At 40.5% G+C, this 18,965-nt stretch overlaps 1 protein-coding gene across 1 annotated transcript in view; it reads left to right on the forward strand.

Annotated features, from left to right (window-relative positions):
• Nucleotides 1-17,656, forward strand: part of DHX35 (DEAH-box helicase 35) — a 30,028-nt gene extending 12,372 nt beyond the window's left edge. Inside the window, exons 13-23 of the mRNA XM_017735398.1 lie at nucleotides 457-667; nucleotides 2,353-2,477; nucleotides 2,919-2,973; nucleotides 7,859-7,954; nucleotides 8,302-8,396; nucleotides 8,987-9,064; nucleotides 10,208-10,337; nucleotides 11,047-11,128; nucleotides 11,673-11,744; nucleotides 13,363-13,501; nucleotides 15,911-17,656. Of these exons, the coding sequence (XP_017590887.1) occupies nucleotides 457-667; nucleotides 2,353-2,477; nucleotides 2,919-2,973; nucleotides 7,859-7,954; nucleotides 8,302-8,396; nucleotides 8,987-9,064; nucleotides 10,208-10,337; nucleotides 11,047-11,128; nucleotides 11,673-11,744; nucleotides 13,363-13,501; nucleotides 15,911-15,955 (1,128 nt within the window). The 3' untranslated portion in view covers nucleotides 15,956-17,656. The remainder of the gene's footprint in view (nucleotides 1-456; nucleotides 668-2,352; nucleotides 2,478-2,918; nucleotides 2,974-7,858; nucleotides 7,955-8,301; nucleotides 8,397-8,986; nucleotides 9,065-10,207; nucleotides 10,338-11,046; nucleotides 11,129-11,672; nucleotides 11,745-13,362; nucleotides 13,502-15,910) is intronic.
• The last annotated feature ends 1,309 nt before the right edge of the window (nucleotides 17,657-18,965 follow it).

Genomic DNA, 18,965 nt, shown 5'->3' on the forward strand with positions numbered 1-18,965 from the left:
GAATGCTGAATGTGGAACTCCTAATCAACTCTGTTCCCCTCCTATCCCCCACCTCATCTCAGTGTACAAAGAATAGTAACTGAGAAGCAGAAGGAAAATATCTTTAGTTTGCTACATAAGAACACTTGATTTACAGTCAGTTAATCCTTTTCTCTGCAAACACTGCCAGTGATTTTCTCTGCAAACACTGCCAAGCTCTTCTTCTATGAAGAGAGAATAAATTTGAATAAGAAAGTGATTGTGAAGCTGTGAAAACTGCTATGCAAACTGGGCTTATTTCAAGCTGACAGCTCTTTCTGCTGCTTGTACCATATCCTTTTGTGCTCCAGAGTGTGTCCTGGGCCCGTCACGGCTGAGATGTCTCACATGGCTGATATCTGGGTGCTGGTGCAAAGGCCTGATGGGGTCACTGAGAGCAGGGAGCTCACAGGATCCTCTCTGTGCCTGTGCCTGCAGGTGATCGTGGCCACCAACATCGCTGAGACCTCCATCACAGTCCATGGCATCGCTTTTGTGATCGACTGTGGCTTTGTGAAGCTGCGGGCCTACAACCCCAGAACGGCCATCGAGTGCCTGGTGGTGGTGCCCGTGTCCAAAGCCTCGGCCAACCAGCGGGCAGGGCGTGCCGGCCGCAACCGCTCCGGGAAGTGCTACAGGCTCTACACAGGTCAGGAGCTTCAGGGGGAGCTTCCTGCTGTGAGCTCCAGTTGTGTGCACTATGGTTTTAATTGTGGTGTGAGATTAAGGAAAAACTGTTTGTTCATTCATCGAGAGAACAGCATTTCCCTGTGTTATTCCTCTGGCTTGTTTAGAAATACCTCGTTCTTATGTGCTCAGTGTTAGAAATGGAATCTTTCTATGAATCAGAAGCACAAATGGAGCAGAGTCAGCAATTGCAAACCTGTGTTGTTAATGCAGTTCTTAAAGTGGTGAGTTTATTAAGAAGTTTGTTCTTTAGTGATTTTGGTTTCTGAGCAGTTGTTTCAATTTATAATACTTACCAGTGGTGCTCTCTTCTCTGACTGAAGTCTGCATTAGACCTTGCATTTAACAAAAGGGCTCTGGAAATCCTTTAGATGACTCAGAGAAAACTTCTTTGTCTCTCTTTTTTTCCTAGGAATAGCTGCCAACCCCAAATTCTTCCCTTGAATCAATCACCCTGGCAGTGCACAAAAATTACTGTTATAAATAAATCTGTTGGCCACCTTGCACTGTCCAGAAAGCTGCAGTCAAAGTGTCCGTTCTCAGCTGCTTAATGAGAAAAGGCTTTGCAGCTGAACACTGCTGAACATTGCTGATGGGCTTCAGGTCCCCTCTAGTTTTACTGGAGCTCTGAGATGTTGAGAAATGAAGCATTTTCCTTTGAAATGTATACGTGCTTGCCAGCAGTTGCCACGTTAAACCAAGCCATGATTTATGCTCTGAATTTATATGTATCCCGTAAGAATCAGGAGACAATGTGTGCTACACAATATCCCAAGCTTACATAGCTTTGTCAGTGTTTTACTGGAGAAACCATGGCTACACTGAAGATATTTTTGTGTACTCAAGGACTGGTCTAGGGAGTGCTTTAAGAAGTGTTTTAAAGGAAGAAACAATAAAATAGAAAAGGAGAAAGTGCACTGAGTGAACAACAGCAGAGAAACATGCACTGTCTTTGTCCTAGGGAACATTTGAGATAGAAAAGGGTTTTGTAGAAAAATAGTTTGGGTGAAAATAAAGTAGAATGTGCCTTTTTCTTTACTGCAGAAAAGTTGGTTAGTGGAAGCTTACAGAGGTTTTATCCTTATATGGAATATTTTTCCAGACTTGGACTTCATAGTGAATGTGATTTTAAAAAGGCATTGTTAAATAAATTGGTTTTCCATCCTTAATCTTTATTTAAAATATATATTTTATACTCTGTTTGTTCAAGCAGTTACAAAAATAGTGTTCTTGTACTGAAAGTGTGCTGGTTTGGAACTTTTCCATGTCTCTTTAAGAAAAAAAAAGCCTTTTTTGTAGTATTCCATCCTGCCTTTTATTTTCTGACAAAAACATTTAACAGAAGAGAAAGAAAACATTTCCAGATTTCTGTGAAGAATTTATAACATTCAATTCAAATTGAAATGTGGGTGGATCAACTACAGAATCAGCACTGTAGCCAAAACCATTGAATTTCTATTTAAATGAAAGTAACGTGAAATACAGTAATTGGAGAAAGATCATCTTTGGGTTGGAGATCATCTTTTAACACCTGTTAAGTATCCATATGTGATAATTTAAACTTGAAATGGGTATGATTGTGTCATGGTGACTGCACAGAATGGGACTTGAAGCTCAGTCCCCAGTTGTTTTTTTCTCCCACCCCAGAGGAAGACTTTGAGAAGCTGCCCAAGTCCACGGTCCCGGAGATGCAGCGCAGTAACCTGGCCCCTGTCATCCTGCAGCTCAAGGCTTTGGGGATCGACAACGTGCTCAGGTTCCCCTTCCTTTCGGTGAGTCCCAGGCTCTAAACACTGTCACCTTTCCTTGGGGTGAAGAGAGATCAGGAGATGACTTGGTGATAGTCCACAGAACCATTCACCATTGCCCTGCTGATTTGGAAAGCTCTGTCCCCTGTCAGGCAGCAAAGCATGTTCCTGGGAACCAATAGGGCAAATAATGTGTGTGACAGCTTAGAAACGACCATTTATATTCAGAGTTTGGTGTTAAAATTGTTGAGAAGTCAAGAAAGTCTTAAAAAGACAAACTGTGAAGTTTTGTAGAACTGTAACTGCGGTCCCTTTGCACTGAATTTACGAACAAGGAAGAGTATGAGAGCTCTTCCTTCATTTTGCAGCAGAGAGTAGGTAGTTAAGGATTTTGCAAAAGAGGAAGATCTATGAACTCATGTTCTGTGCTGATAACTTCAATCAATGCACATTTTCTCTTCACAGCCCCCCCCTGCACAGTCAATGGTGCAAGCTTTAGAACTGCTGTACGCTTTAGGAGGTGAGATTGTAATGCTTTACTTTATTTGTAGCTGTATTACAGGAGTTGTGGAAAAAAAAATTGTAATTTGTATTTGGTGATTGGATGGATATTAATCAAAGTTGCATTTGAGAACTGTGCCTTGAGAAAGAAAGAAGCACAGCTGTGACTGGTGGAAACTTTTTGTTGGTGGGTTTTTAGAGTATACCTCAGTCTCTTCTGGATTTACTTTCTTTTGGTTATTTCAGACAGGTAAGCAAGCAAATTGCAGCAGTAGAGTATAAACTAGAATTTAACTATTTAGATTGGGTAACTGAGTATTTTATAGCTATTTTCTTTGTATTTCCTTGCATTTTCATGGGAGGAAACCAGCTATTTGTCCTTGCTCGGAACAGGGCTCTGAGCTGATGAGGGTGTTTGTTCCCTGGCAGATCCTCTTTGTGTTCCTTCAGTCCTTACGGAGTGGTATGAAGATAAAGATGGGAGTTTGGACACTAATTAGACCAGTAGAGGAGTTAGACACTAAATTTACCTGCATCCTGTTAGTTGTTACATACCTAAGACTTGGTGTGGTCATCTTTTATTTCATGTTACTGTGCCACCAATGGAAACATGTAACACTTCCAGGTATAAACAAAAATTGTTGAAAGCCAAGATTTGATATCTTTTTCAGGATCAGACTGTAACAACCTAGAATTTATCAAGGCTGATAGAATTGCTACTTTGTTCCTTAGTGGGACTTTAAAAAGCATAGCGTGTCTATTGTAAATTTCCTGTTAACACGTTGCAGTCATTATCTGATCTTGCTGTGTGGGTGCTGGAACTCTGCCTGAGCACTGTGAGTCAAATGTGATGCCTGAATTTGGGAGAGCTCAGTCCCTGGAGGTTGTGCATGAAACCACACAGAGAGTGTGATAGTTTTCAAATTGCTTCCTTGCTATGATTTTGAAGGGTTGACTGACAAAAGTTATTAAGAGCTAATTTAATTGTAATTTTTAAAATAAATTCCAGTCTGTTCTCTGCTGTGGATGCAGGATGGGCTGTGGCTGAAGGGCTACACCTGCTTTAGTGTAGTGCTTGGTGGTGTTGGTGCTGTTGGTCCTGCAGCTGAGGCAAAGTTCAAACCCACAGCAAGTCAAACTGTTCTGATTCTATTAGCTGTGATTACATGATACAACCACTAAAAAGACCCCCCAATTATCCCTAAAACCAGCACATTTTCTCCTGGATGAACTGGAACTCTGTTTCTCAAGGCAGTCTGTGTTGCAGTGCACAGCTTGCTGTTTTTTCATGCTTTTAAATGCATGCAGCTTGCAAAGACTCTGCTCTAATTTTAGTATTGAACTTGCCAGTTATGGACAAGTCAACAGATACACACAAACTTGTAATGAAAAGAAAAGATTAGTCTGACAGATCTTGAGAGGATAATTCAAAGTACTTTTCTACTATTTAGCTACTTAAAATATTTAAACGTTCTGTTCTCTGAGTTATTAATCACATCTTGTTCTCAAATTCAGTGGAGCCTGAACAACACTGTTGGCATATGGTTTAGTTTTAGGTGGTCTGTGAGGAGCAGGGAGTTGGACTTGAGCCCTGTGGGTGGGTCCCTTCCAACTTGAGATAGTTTTTGATTCTGAGTGTGTTCGTTCTGGTTTTATTCATTATGCTGCTGTTGGATAGTTTTAACACTCAGATCACACTGTAGTAATATGTTTTTATACACAGTTTTCAATTCCTTTTTGTGTGGTGAGTGGGATGCCTGCTGCCTAATTTTGTTTATAGGAAGAACTGTTATATTGTTGAGTTTTTTGACAGCTATTTAATCTTTTTGAATGCAACAAACTAAACAAAACAGAAACTTGACGTGAGGCCAAGTAATCAAAATGAAGCTCTGTTTGACTTAAGCTTCTTGTTTGTAGCTAATTCAAAGTTGACAATGTTTGCTCCATAATGTAAACATGAGGCAGCATAAAGGAGATTGTGCAAGTTTTGGAAGCTTCCAGAGGTTTGTGGCGGTCTCACAATTGCTGTGTTGTAACTTGTGGCAGTCTGCTCTCTTTCTATTCTCATGAGCTGGAACTCTGCTTGGCCAGGATTTTGCCCTGTGCTGGTTGGGTTCCATCTCGCAAAGGAGGGTTTCACTTAAGGCACTTGGTTCTTGGCAACCTCTGCAAGCTTGGAACAAGGACTTTCACAGTGGCTCAGGAACGTGTTGCAAGGATGAATTCACAGCCAAAACCACCTTAGGGAAATGGAGAGGAAAGTTCAATAAACTCACTGATTAGCTGGGTGATGTTTTGGCAGAAGTGTTCTGCTCGTGTAGCTTCAAAGAGCTCTTATTCTCTGTCTGCACAGCTTTGTAGCAGAGCAGAGAAGTACTGATCTTGGTGTTTCAGATGGGAAGAAATGTGTGTGCATATGTGTGATACACAGATTCACTCTCCAGTTTTTCTGAAGTATAAGGTTTTAGGTGGTATATTAGGAAGATTTTATATAAGGTGCAGAGGTGAAGCTGCCCAAGCATTTGCAGGTGCAGTGAGGATTAAATTTCTCTTATGGAAGTAGGAACATGAATTTCATCACTGGCCTTGCAGTCACATGCAAATGGGCAGTTTGGGGTCAGGCCCCTGTTGTGCCAGTGTGGTGCCAACTCGTGCAGGGCAGATGCTCCTAAGGCTGAGATAGTTGTGTTGAATAAACACATCACTGTTTTTAGAGGGATTATTTTTACAGTGGTGCAGACTGATTATATCAGGAGTCTCTCTCCTCAGCCTTCTCCCTTTGATGCCCCTTTGAGAGTCTGAGTTGTCAGTTGGAGTTTATTGGTTTTAAGCATAATTTAAGAGGTAAATAAGCAGGCAAAAAGTGGCTTTACTTTTAGCTTTATTTCAGGTCTTTGCTGAAGATTTGTTTGTGAGTTGTCACCTACCAGAAACAACCACTCTACCCAAGTTTAAAAGGGAGTGTTTTAATCCCTCAGCCTGTCATATTCTGGTGACTGGTTACTTGAAACATTTTAGTGTCATTGTACTTGAATCATCTCTCCTGAGCACGTTCAATTAAAATCTTTGTAATATCTTCTTCTAAAATCTTTAATTTCCTGTATATATGCAGATTCAGTGGTTGCTTCCAGGATTATTTGAAGGAAACTTTTACCTATTCCAAACTAGTATCCATTGCAGGCTATATTCAGGCTTACTACTACAAATACATCTGTGCACAAGCCATATATAGATCATGCAAAATTGTATTGACATTTGTAGGATGCAGCAGAAGCCAAAGGATTTTGGCTTGATGCACCTGTAGAAAGTGGTGCATAAATATAGGGAAATGTCTTTTTCCTACTTAGGAATGCAGTTGTCTTTCTGTATATGACAGCCTATCTAAGCTATTAATTGTGGTAGAACTTAAACTTCTCATGTGGCACTAGTCAAATGAAAGCTGTCATACATTAATTTTTGCAGTTGCTGTGACTTTGTGTTTATAACTTTATGTTAGTTCATCATTGCACGAAAGCTGCCTTTTGTACCTGTTTCTGAGGAAAACACTGGGACATTATGTGAAGAGCCTGGTAGGTTTTGTTGAACACTGTAGGGGTGTGGTGAGTGAATTACTACATTGTCATGGGTTGATAGCATATCAAATAATAAACATTGGCTGGAGGGATCTGTGGGTTCAGATACGCTGACATGAGTTACAGGAGATCTCATTCCTTGACCTGATTTGTGGTTTTGCTTTTCTCTGTGAAACAGAGCTGCAGTGCAGCTGTGGCTTTGTTACCACCACACAGTCTGACAAATAATGTATTTATATAATGTGTGAGCCATGGCTGTGTTTCCTCAGGTCACTTTGGTGTGGTTGGTTATGCAACCTGCAGTGCCCCAAAGTCTTGTTTTTGGGCTCTCACTCATCCCTGCTTGTGTAGCCTTTCTCTTGTGCTTTGCCTACTTGTCATACCTCATGCAACTCAGCCTCTTGAGCTTTTCTTTTCTCTTTCAATTTTTACTCTTTGCTGCCTTTCTTAGCAAGCTTTTTTCTTATTATTGCTCCCTGTGTATTGTATTTTTTAAACTTTATGTCCTCTTGCACAGGAAATGCTTTTCCATTTAAATCTTTCCCTGAAATCTCAGCATAAAGCTCAGAGTTAGACTGCGACCTGGTGCTTTGCATGGTCACCCATGCTGCAGGGTTTTGTCTGTAGGAAGCTAGACCTCTAAAATGGTAGATGTGCAGGGATGCTCAGTGAGGACTGGGCATCACAGATCAAGCTGTCAGGCCTCCCTTCTGTGCCATCTCCAGGGAAAAGGCACAGCTGGAACATGACTGACAGTTGAGTTGTTGATACATGAGGCAGACTAAACTGTAGAAAACCTTAATCAGCTGTACATCTCTTGTTTAGATAAAAATAAATTATTTTGCTCCATGACCTGAGTAGATGTACTCAGAAAAATGACACCTTACCCCCAGCAGTGTTTCCTGTTTCTGCAGTAATGCCTGTTCCATGTTTATCCCCATTTTCATTCTCATCTGCTTTACATCCCCATGAACAAAGATGTTGCTAAATATTTAAAAAGGGGATCAGAGGTCTGACAGCTAATATCCCCTCTGGCCATGGCATTGACTTGGACTTTTTTTTCTAAATTATTGACAGTAACAGTGAAACTTGCACAAAATTAAAAAACTTGTGTATTCAAGTATTTTTGGAAAAAAATTCTGGTGATCCATGAGAGAGTAAATGGGTATCAAGGCTTGCCTTTAAGCTTCATGTAATACACATTCAGCAACTCTAAGGTGCATTTGCTATAATTTAGCTTGTAATTCTGCTTTTTAGTATATTTTAAGCCTAAAAGAAGCCTTGCTGTACAATTGTGCCTGTGTCCCAGCTACACTTATTAATGTGCTGCAGGTCTGGATATGCACTGCCGATTAACAGAGCCCCTTGGGATGAGAATAGCAGAGTTTCCTTTGAATCCTATGTTTGCAAAGATGCTTCTGGAATCAGGTAGGAGGGAAAAAGTAACAGTTTCTTCATAGTCATGTAACTGTTATGTATTACTAGATATTTGCTAAACTCAAGACACACTATATTTCATCTTGGTGTGGTGTGCAGTGAAAAGAATTGGTTCAGCTCAGGGACACCTCACATTTAACAGTGTAATAAGTCTAACACTTTTGTCTAAGTTTTCCATTGAAAACATTTAGACTTATACTAAAAAAAAAATCCAGGAGTTTATGTATTTTTGTTTTAAATACTGTAAAAACATTTTCTGCTTCTTTTTCATTTTATTCTATATGGGGACAAGTTGAATGGAAGATTTCCTATACTGAATTTCTCCATTTACTCCTCAGGAAATTTTGGCTGCTCCCAGGAGATTTTGACAATTGCTGCCATGATGCAGATTCAAAACATCTTTGTGATCCCTCCAAGTCAAAAAACTCAGGCTGTAAGTTCAGTTGTGTTTCGTTTTCTGTTTATTGCTTCCACATTTCTGGACTTCTGGCAGGTATTTTACTGGTGCCTATTACAGACTGCAACTTAGTGTGAAAATAAAACAAAGTCTGGAATTGTATCTATTTGTTGTAGGTAAAAGAAGAAATCAAATAACAGGGGAACCTAAGGGAGTCTTTCAGTAGTGCTAAAAACCTCCTTCTGAGGGCCAGAAACATGAAAGGTTATAAACCAGTACTGGTCAGTGTAAGGGTTTGCAAAAAAATCTCCCAAAGCCTTCCCACACACCACTTCCTTTTGGGATGAACAAAACAGGAAGGATGTAGCAAATTCTTAATAGGTAGCCGGAGCCTGATTTTAATGAATGGAGATTCTTTATCTGTTCATTTTTCTAATTTCAGTTTTAGAAGTGTTCCTGAGTATAGGGGAGCTAGTAAAATATTGCTGTTGTCCAGAGGAACTGCCCTAGATGGGTAAGAACTTTAATAGTCCCCAGAAAATACAGAGCTGAAGGGAACTGGGCATGTCAGACATGATTTCAGCAAAAATCAGTCTTCCTTTAATATAATGTTTCTTGTTCTGCAGGCCAGGCAACACAGAAGGTTTGCTGTGGAGGAGGGTGATCATCTCACCATGCTGAATGTTTATGAAGCCTTTGTCAAAGTAAGTCAGTTCAAGTGGGTGTGGATTTGCAGGAATGGGAGGAACTTGAGGTTCTCACTTCTGAATCTGGAAGTTCTGGATATAGAGTCCTCAAAGCTGTGGACTTACCAAGCCTATCAAGTGATAATTCTACATTAAAAGATTCTCTGGTCACCATTTGCCACAGACCCTCCATAGTTCCTTTGAACAGGGAGTAAAGACAATTTTGTTTGGGTTACAGCATGGCAATCACATGGGTAGACAGCTGTGTTTTCAAGGAGACAGGGATTTTGTGTTGGGGCTTGGGGAAAACAAATATCCAAATTTCTAAAGAAATTACTATTTTCTCATGTTCTACTGATTATAATCTGCATTTAAATCTAGTAGTCTTTTTTCTGGTGTTAAATTAACGCATTGATCATCATACCCTGTTTTTCATTGACCTTATTGTATTTTCCCTAAGGTTTAACACCAACCTTAGTACTGCTCTGTAAGCTGAGGTTTATTTAATAATTTTGAAGTGCTACACCTATTTGGGAGAAGTGTATTTTGCTGGTATAAAGCACTTCTGTAATAAAATACTTGCAGCAGTGCTGAGTTGAAGCAGTATAACCACCCAAGTGTTTAAACATGACTTTTTTTCCCCTAGCCACAAAGCAGCCAGGCCGGCACCAACTGAAATGTTGCCCTTCACATTTTGTATCTGTGTAATTCTCTTAGAAACAGTCAGATGCAAAAGGTCTTGGAGTGAGTGCTGGCTTCTGGAGAAACAGCTCTTTGCAGAGAGAAGACCAATGAAAACAGCACTGAAAAGGTTGTTTACATTTTGAGGTTAAAAACAGACGAGTTTATGATCTGACAGAATTAAATGGAATGACTGATGCTCTTCTCTTTCACCACATATGAAGAAATGAAGCACATCTGTTTGAAAATACCCCCTAGCATTTGATCTGCTACTATTTAGAAGTTGTTTGAGACACATTTTGCAGTTACTAATGCTACATACCCTCGGTAGTTGCTCTGTAAATAGGTAATTTTCAGGGAAAACCACAATAAATGTGTTGTAGGAGACAGAATTAAAACAGAGCAAGGCTACCCAAAAGAGACTGGGTTTGCTTTGCTGATGGTATCTCATTGCAGTTTTTTTCTCTTCTCACTGTACAGCACAGCAAGAGCTCCCAGTGGTGTCAGGAACACTTTCTGAACTACAAAGGGCTTGTTAGAGCTTCTGTTGTAAGAGAGCAGCTGAAAAAACTTCTTGTCCGCTTTAAAGTGCCAAAGAAGTCCAGTGAAGGTGAAATTTTTTTAAGCTCTTGTCTAATACATATTGAAGGTAGTTTCTAAACTGTCAGTCTGCTCCCTGCTTTTCTTGTAACCTCTGGAGTATTTTTATCCTGGCCTCAAAATAACGTTGATTTAGACCCTATTTTTTTCCTAAAAATGGCTGCAGCAGGGCACTTTAGCCTATTTGTGCAGTTAAATTTTCGTTCGGTCTTCATTAGTTAAGATTTCCAGCAAGAGATTATAACCACTGATTATATATTTAATGGACAGATTTTCCAGAAGACTCATAAATAGGTCACCCTGTTCCCTGTTTGTCTTTTCAAAAAGGCCATTTTTGTTCAAAGTGCTGTGCAGTCTTTGGGATGTGATTTCCAGCTGTGCTGTGAGTGCACGGGTGCCAGGACTTCTTCTCAGCACTTGTGTCTACCTGTTCTGAAAAATCAGCCTTCAGTGCTCAGCTGTCACAGTGGGCTGCTGTAGGGACTGTGAAACTCTTCATGGAGATACAGGTGGCAGCATTCATTTTTTAGGTAGCAATTTTTGATTTGCTGTGAAATTGTCAAAAGGAAAGTCAAAAGGAATTGCAGGGTTTGTCTGCCCTCTTACCTTTGCTATCAAAGTCTGATGCGCTCTGAAAAGTTGTTTGAGATGATTAAGTGGTATTTTAGGGACTTTTGGCATTCCACTGACTCATCTTACAGAAAAATTCTTCTTTCTAGGTGATCCAGATCCTGTTTTGAGGTGCATAGTTTCTGGATTTTTTGCTAATGCAGCTAAATTCCACTCCACGGGAGCTTACAGGTGACTATATACAATTCCAGTACCACTGTTGCTTGGTTGGAAAGCTCCTCTGATGAATAAATCTAAGTTTAATCAACAAGCAGATGCTTCTTTAGACATTTGCTGTTAGGAACATGTGGCAATTGATACACTAATTATTTTAAGTTCTGTATTTGCAAACTGCTTCAGTGTTTATCTCTTCTCTTTGGGAAATATAACTAAAATTATTAATAGTGGGAAACTGCCACTAGTAGTCATTAGATTGTTTTAAGTTAAGAAAGTACAGTTGTAGTGCAGCAGTGTTGTAGCACTCCCAGAGCAATGAATAAAAGCCTGAAATGCTACTTTTTAATTTAACGTAAAACTCTTTTAGGACATTAAATTGTTGATTGTTCCTTTGTCCAGGATTTAAGCCTGGTTTTATCTGTTCATTAAATGCAAATGTTGTTAATTTACTCCAGCCCTTTCATTCTTGCTTTTATTAAACATTCATACTGGGGCAGAAAGGAACCAAATGTTAAGCAATAAAGAGAGGCACAGTCTGAAATAGTATCTTGCTTTCAAGGACTATCCGTGATGACCACGAGCTTCATATCCACCCCAGCTCAGTGCTGTATGCAGAGAAACCTCCACGCTGGTAAGTTAGAGCTGCTTTCTCTTCTTTGGGGATTTTTTTAAAGGGATTTGCAGCATCCAAATTGAATTGCTTCTCTCCATCAGTGGAGGAATAGATGTAGAAGGTCATAGTTCCCACAGAGGGAATCCAAATGGCATTTCCTTTGCAACATTTTGTAGGGAGTATCCAAATAAATCAGGGAAATAGAATGATGTTTACTGCCAAAGGAGCCTGCAGAGGTTGGAAAGCAGAGCCAGGTGCCCCTGCTTAGTGGGCACCACACCTTGCACTGCAGATTGTTCTCCAAGTAGTCTCTGTACCTAGACAGAGCTAGGGTTAATTTACTTTTATTAAGCCTGCTAAGGAAATATCCTGTCAAACAGTTGCTGCAGAAATGGCAAATGGATTGCTAGGAAAGGGCTTACACATAGAACGCATGATGTGAAAAATTATGGCTGTCCAGCAGATTGAAGGAAGAACTGGTTGTACGTTCCCTTTAGCTGGGATATGATCATTCCATCTGCAGGTCAGAGGTGCTCAGATAATGAACAGAAATGTGTTTCTGACTCTCAGGTCAGCGTGGTCAACCTGAAGTATTCGGACTTTTGTCCTTCACTGCCTGCTGCTGAGACTTTGAAGGATAAGCTTGGCCTGGTGTCATTGCATCCTGTCAGATAGGAGTTTAACTTAGCAACCTAAATTGCAGTGCTACTGCAGCTTGGGCAACCATCCTCTATTGAGGGCTTCAGTTCTCTGTCTGCTATAGATGTATAGAAAATACGTTCTCATTCTGATTTGTTTTCCTCTGATTTCTCTTTAGTTGTGTTAGTTGCCGTGTCTCAGGCTGCATTTGGCAAAGGGAATTTTGGACTCTTTCCTCTTTGCTTTTGAGAGCAAAATACCAATTAATGAGAAACCACAAACCTCAGGTGTTTGCAGCTCTGCCATGTATAGGAGGCAGATAGTGACTCAAGGATTTGGTAGCTACCCCTTCAGTGCAGGGGTTTGCACTTCCTTGGGGAAAATTACCTTCCCTGCTGAAGGTGACTTCAGAAATAGGTTGCCCATGCTGGCAACCTTACTGTGCTGGCAGTGGGGATGAGTCCACATGGTGGGCTGTTCCTAAATCTCTTCCCAGGAGATGTTCTGGCAGGAGTTAAAGCTGATTTCTTCCTCTGATGCTTATCTTACTTGTCTGCAGACTGGCGCCAGGGATAGTCATGCTGGGGTTTGTGCCCTCCTTGTTGTGGGTCCAGGGCTTTGGTGCTTTGGACATCTTTCCTTATGATATCACAGAGTAACTCATATTCTGTCTTCCAAAGCATCACTTGCGAGTCCCCCTAGACCCTATTATAAGAACCATTCTTTCATATATACCTGCATCCATATGGTCTGGTAGTATGGGAAGTTGTTTTCATGTCATTCTAAAGATTGTCTTAACTTATCCCCTTAGAGATAGATAGTGGAGAACTCTGACCAACCAGAGAGAAAGAGGCAAGAGGCTGAATTACAGCTTAAAGACTCTCTTGTCCCTCTGTAAGTGCCACCTCTCGCAGCATGTGTGTGAAACTGTGCTGTTAATAGCTCTCCCTCATTGCTTTACAGCAAACACTGTTCATTTTTGTCTCCTTTCTCTCAGGGTAGTTTACAATGAAGTCATACAGACTGCTAAATATTACATGAGAGATGTGACAGCTGTTGAATCCTCCTGGCTCTTGGAACTGGCACCTCACTTTTACCAGCAAGGAACGGTACGGAATCGGCAAAAAGGCCAAACGGTACCATTGCTGCATGAGCAGCTCTTGTATCTGAACTTTCTAAGGGTTTATGTTTTGGTGTGGTCTAATGGGACAGAAATGAAGCTCTAGTGGTTTTAATATGAAGGAAGAGGATAGTAAGTTGATGCATGAAAGGTTTTTCCGTATTAGCCAGCCAGTGGATCTCAGAGTTACAAAATGAGATCCATTTGCTGGTAAAGTTGCATTTTCCATCGTATCACTTTGGGAAATGAAGCTTCAGCCATTCTACATTTGAATATAGGCACTTGGTAGCACTCCCCTGAGCAGCGCTGTAGGTTGGCAGTGGTCACACTTTGCATAATAATTTTGGGAGAGCCTTTGTATGCTTGCCAATCTTTGTGAAAATCCTGAGCCTTTTTTTGAGTCTTAATTATGTTTACTGCAGAAAAATCAGTTCTGATCTGTTCAAATGTGTAATGGCAAAGAACAGCTGCTGTTTGTGCAAACCTTTATTGCAAATTGCTGTGTGTGCTACAGATACCTTTTATTTACAAGTATCTTTTAACAGCTGTCACCAACCTTTATTGACTCTGTCCCATGTGAATCTGTCAATCCAGACTTACTCACTGGTCATTCTGAGAACTGAATTGGTATGAAAGATTATCTAAATGTTAGTTCTGCTGCAGCTGTTGGTACCACATAGCCTATAAATACTGTACAGATTACCAAATTGATCTTGTATTTGAATTTCCCATGGGACATTAATAACTACTGAGCTTTATATTCTAAATTAATGAAATATTTCCAAAATCAGAGTGAGAAAATGCATTTGCATATCAGACCTGTGAAAAAGGTGGTCTGTTTCCAGTTTATATATATGCTACACTATTTGACTTTTTGGAGAATCTGATTTGTTTTCTTTCACTTCCTTGGGGTTTTGTCAGAGTAGAGAATCCTGTGGTGCATGGAGCACCTTAGGACAGCTCTGTGGTTGCAGTTCCCAACAGTCTGGCATCTGTTCATGTGACCGACTTGAGAGAAGGGTTTTTTATGCTGATTTTGGATAATTCATCTCAATTACCCAGACAATTCCCATCTATAAATGGACTTACTAAGTATCTGAATATTTTCTGCCTTTTTCCTATAAGACATTTAACAAAGGCAGTGATGACCCTGTGGGGCAGACCCCTGAGCCTTCAGCTGCTGGGAGATGATCTGCAGACATGGTGTAAAAAGGAGCTGAGCCAATGTTGTATCAAATCTGTTCCTGCAATAATTAGTCCTTTGACTCACATATTTACATGTTGTCACATAATTTACATTTAACATCCTGCACCCACACAAAATCCCATTGTGACCTCTCCATGGGCTGAAGTTTGGGATGAGGTTTTCCTTTAGGTAGGTGGTAGCAAAGACGACTTGTCTTGAATTGTGCTGCCTACCTGACTGAGGGAACATGTTTTTCAGGGTAGTGCTGCTTCTGTTGTAGGTAATCTATGAAATTACATCAAAACCTAATTTTTACCATTGCCATGCTTTTGATTCGATCAAGTGAACTCAGTTTGCAGTATGACCTAATCATTGCTTTCATCCTAAAATAAATGGAAGCTCTGAAGGATGGTGCTGGTTTTGAGGAAAATTCTCTTTTCCAGCCTGGTCAGTTATCCATATCAGCCAAAAGGCTAGGGTGTCCTTATAAAATGTTTGAAAATTAGAAATATTTCTCTTGTATAAAACTTTGAGTCATATATGTAAAATGTGAATAAGTGAACCATTGCAAATCAAACAGGTCTATGTTAATTTATAGATATTCAGACCCCTTTTCTACTGAAGGATACATCTTTGTGCTAGGAAGAGATTCCTGAAATAATAAAGGTTTTATTTCTGTGTCAAGTTAAAAACAAATTACCACTGAACAGGACTCTGTGTTAAAAAATGTTCTCCTACAGCTTGATCTTTGTCAGTTATTTCTCATTCCAAGTTTTGTAGAACTCCCTTCATATTTAAATCCCACATTTTTGTAGGCCTTTAAGAGCACAGAGGTTCCAAAGATCCAGTCCAACTTCAGGATTAATACAGTTGTTAAAATCTCATCCCTCCCGTACATTCTCCTCGTGTTTTTTGCAGGTGTATTGTTGGGAGCACATCTTTCTGCGCATTTTTACACTTGGAAAATTGCTTCCAGTGGGAAATTGTTCCTGTGCTTGCAGTTAGTGCAGAAGAAGTTATTTTATACCAACCTAGAATATCCCTTTGGGGTACATGTGGGTTCTTATTTAATGGGTTTATTTTAGTTGTGTCAGTAACTAGCAGAGCTTGGATGGGTGTGGATATTTATGTTAGAATTTATTTGAGTTGTCATTAAGGACTGAAAGCATTGTAGTTGATTTTTTTTCTAAATTTGGTGTGTCTGCTAAGCAGTTTTTCTGTTCTTTTCTTTTCTTGCAGCATCTTTCCTTGAGAGCAAAAAGGGCTAAAGTAGATGACCACTGACGTGACTTCAGTTGTTGTGACATCAGCAGGAGAACCTACCAGTGATTTCAAGCTGGCTACAGTCCATTCAGCAGTCAGTTCATTAGCAATTTGATCTTCCATCAACCTAAATGTTTAAATGCCTGCCAGGATCTGTAGGGGTTTATGCATGACCAGTACATTGTAAACCTAGAGCTTGCATTGTGGACATTTTAATCTTTGCCTACTTGACCTCTGTTGTTAATCTGGGCATGTTGCTCCTTTTAAATAGGTAGAAAAACAACTTAAAAAGTAAGAGGACATACAGGACCACAAAAAACCTGAAACCTTCAAGAAAGAAACAGATTTCCTGGAGTGGTACTGCCTTATGAGTGTGGGGAGTAGGGTACCCTGCCTCCTGTCACCCAGAGCACTGTGACTTACACCGGCCAAACTGAGCCTGGCTCCTGCCAGCAGGAGCTCAGGGCAATCAACTACCCTTGAAATGCAAGGTGCTGCCATGGAAACATTGATCTCGTGTTGGACCATCCCAAACTGGTGCAGCTTGTGCTCCCAAGCAGTAAAAGTGTCCTGCCCAAGGTTGAGCTGGCCCAGCTCGCTGTGCTGAGCAGTCCCTGTGTCCTGAAATGTCTGGTTCTGTACGTGGGAGTTGCTATTTGGGGAGGGGGACAAAGAGCAGCTCAGTATTTTTAAGATGGATTAATTTTCTGCTCAATCAGGGGACTAAACGTGTGTGTTCACAATCAATCACAGATGGGGCTTTACTTTTCTTTTTTATCCTATGGGAGAAAAAATGTTAACCTTCCACTGCTTGGAAATACCAGTAAATTTCATCTGGGCTGCATCAAGGAACACTGATTTTTAGCCTTTGTTGATCAGCAAACAGGGAAGTGTTCTGTACTTTCCTATAAAGAACACAGTCCTTTATATTTCTTTTATTAAAAGAAATTCTTTTATTTACTGCTTGGGACTCATTTTTCTCTGTTACTGAGGAGAAGGATGCTCTGAACAGTCGCTGCTTTAATCAGGATTCCATGGCTACTTTTCAATAAGGAATTATGCTTGTTTGTGTTTTAACAAGATAGCTTGGATACATGTATTTATTTATTTCCATTTTCTATTTTTACCTATTGATATTTATTTTAGAAAGACATCACCTGAAAATTTTATTTTTGTCATTCAGCTGATTTGAAGAATGGTTTTTTGGCATAATAACTATTTTATTTTCTTCTTAAAAAAAAAGTATGTAAATAGGCAAAAATTTCTACATAGAACAAATGCCTTCCTCATCACAGGACTGCCTTGAAAACTTTCTTGAGATCCTCTTTACCTTGTCCCTTCCAAATACCTGCAGAGAGAACACGTTGTGCCGGGTGCACTGTGTGGTCTCCTCAGTGTGTCCATCCTGACTGCCAGCACAAACACATGTACCAGTCTCCAGGAATGGCACCAGCAGCATGAAAACTGTGTCACCTTCCTCGTTCTTGTCCCTGTGACCCTCACCTTTGTATTACTCTCTTAGAGTGGAAGCTCCTCGGGGCAGGGACTGTCTCCTAGGCAGAGCTGAGAACAGTGTTGGAACTCACTGAAAAGATTCAATTTGCAGGTTTTTTTCTCTTAAAGGATTGGAGAAAGAACTGAATATGAAGACTTGCCAGTTGTCTGTGTTTCTCTGTCCTCTGGAAGTATTCTTAGAAAAAATAAAACCATTGAATTGAGGAAGCTTGGGAATGCATCACTTTGGCCTGAGCAGGGGTTGATTTCCCAGTGCTGGGTGTGCTGGGCTGGGCTGGGCTGCCAGTGGGTGGGCACTGCATTTGCCAGCTCTGAGAATTTCAGGTGGGTCTGAACTTGTCCAGATGTTCTTTTACCAGGCTCCACAGCTGCAAATTTTCCTTTAAGAATGCTGGTGATTCCTGATGCTGAGTTCAGAACCCAGGGGTGTGCAAGGTTTGCCACATGCTGCAAGCCATCGTACTTCTATCAGTGCAGAAGGTCTTTATAAACAAAAAAAAAGAAGAAATTGAGACTTGTCTTTTTAGCAGTTTTACAAACTATTGAGGTCTCACCACACACAGAGCAGGCAGACCTTATACTAGAGATGCAGGCCAAGAATAATTGTTTTTAGGATCCAGATTAAGGTCACACCTTTAGAGAGAAAACACTGCTCACATCAGAGATGTGGGCCCTTTGGAGGTGTTTGAAGACAGAAAACTTTAAAAACCCTGACAATCTCTTTGTTTTGTAAAGCTTTGGCCTCCAGCTCCCTGCTGGATTTGTACAGAGCATTCTGCTTTAAATAGCTTTGTGTAAGGAGCTGGGTCACTGCCTTGTTGGTGGCTCTTTGCTGCATAAACAGGCTCTTGCAGGGGAGGTTGGAGTCATTTGGAGATGGTTGTCCGGAGTTTATGAAACACTTAAGGCTTTGAGCCCTGGCTTTTAGAGAATGAGGTTAAAATATCAGCCTGTTGAATCAAAATACTGCTTGGAATAGAAGTCATTCCACTGCTGGCAAGGAGACAGATTACTTAAGAAGTAAATTGACATCAAATGACTGGGGGGGAAAAAAAAAGGTGCACTCCTCAAGGCCCTCAGAAAGTGATGTCAGGGTTACTACTCAGGACTTCAGAATTGGCAGCTCTAGAAGAAGATGAAGCTAAATGGGAAAAAGATTCAGCCATCATTGAAATGTAGTTCCCATCTTGTGGATTAAAGGTAATCCTGATAAATGAATGGGGCAACAGTCACAACTCTTCCTGGTTAATCTGAAGAAAGAGACAAGTAATTAAAGGTTGTGAGCCTTGGTTGTAGGGAAGGAGGGAGAGAAAAAAGCAGGGAAGCAGAGAGCCTTCCAGAATCCCTTCTTTTGGGAGCATCATGGAGAACTGTGGTCATCCCGGGATTCTGGTAAGTGTCACTGGGCTCAGGCAATTTTACTGAAAGCAGCTTGGAACCAGGTCTGTTCCTCTAATTTAATAGTGTTAATCTCTATCAAGTGATCATACGATAACAATTGGCAAAGAAAGTCGAC

This window comes from Corvus brachyrhynchos, unplaced genomic scaffold, assembly GCF_000691975.1.
Source record: "Corvus brachyrhynchos isolate BGI_N302 unplaced genomic scaffold, ASM69197v1 scaffold10, whole genome shotgun sequence".
Taxonomy (NCBI): Eukaryota; Metazoa; Chordata; class Aves; order Passeriformes; family Corvidae; genus Corvus; species Corvus brachyrhynchos.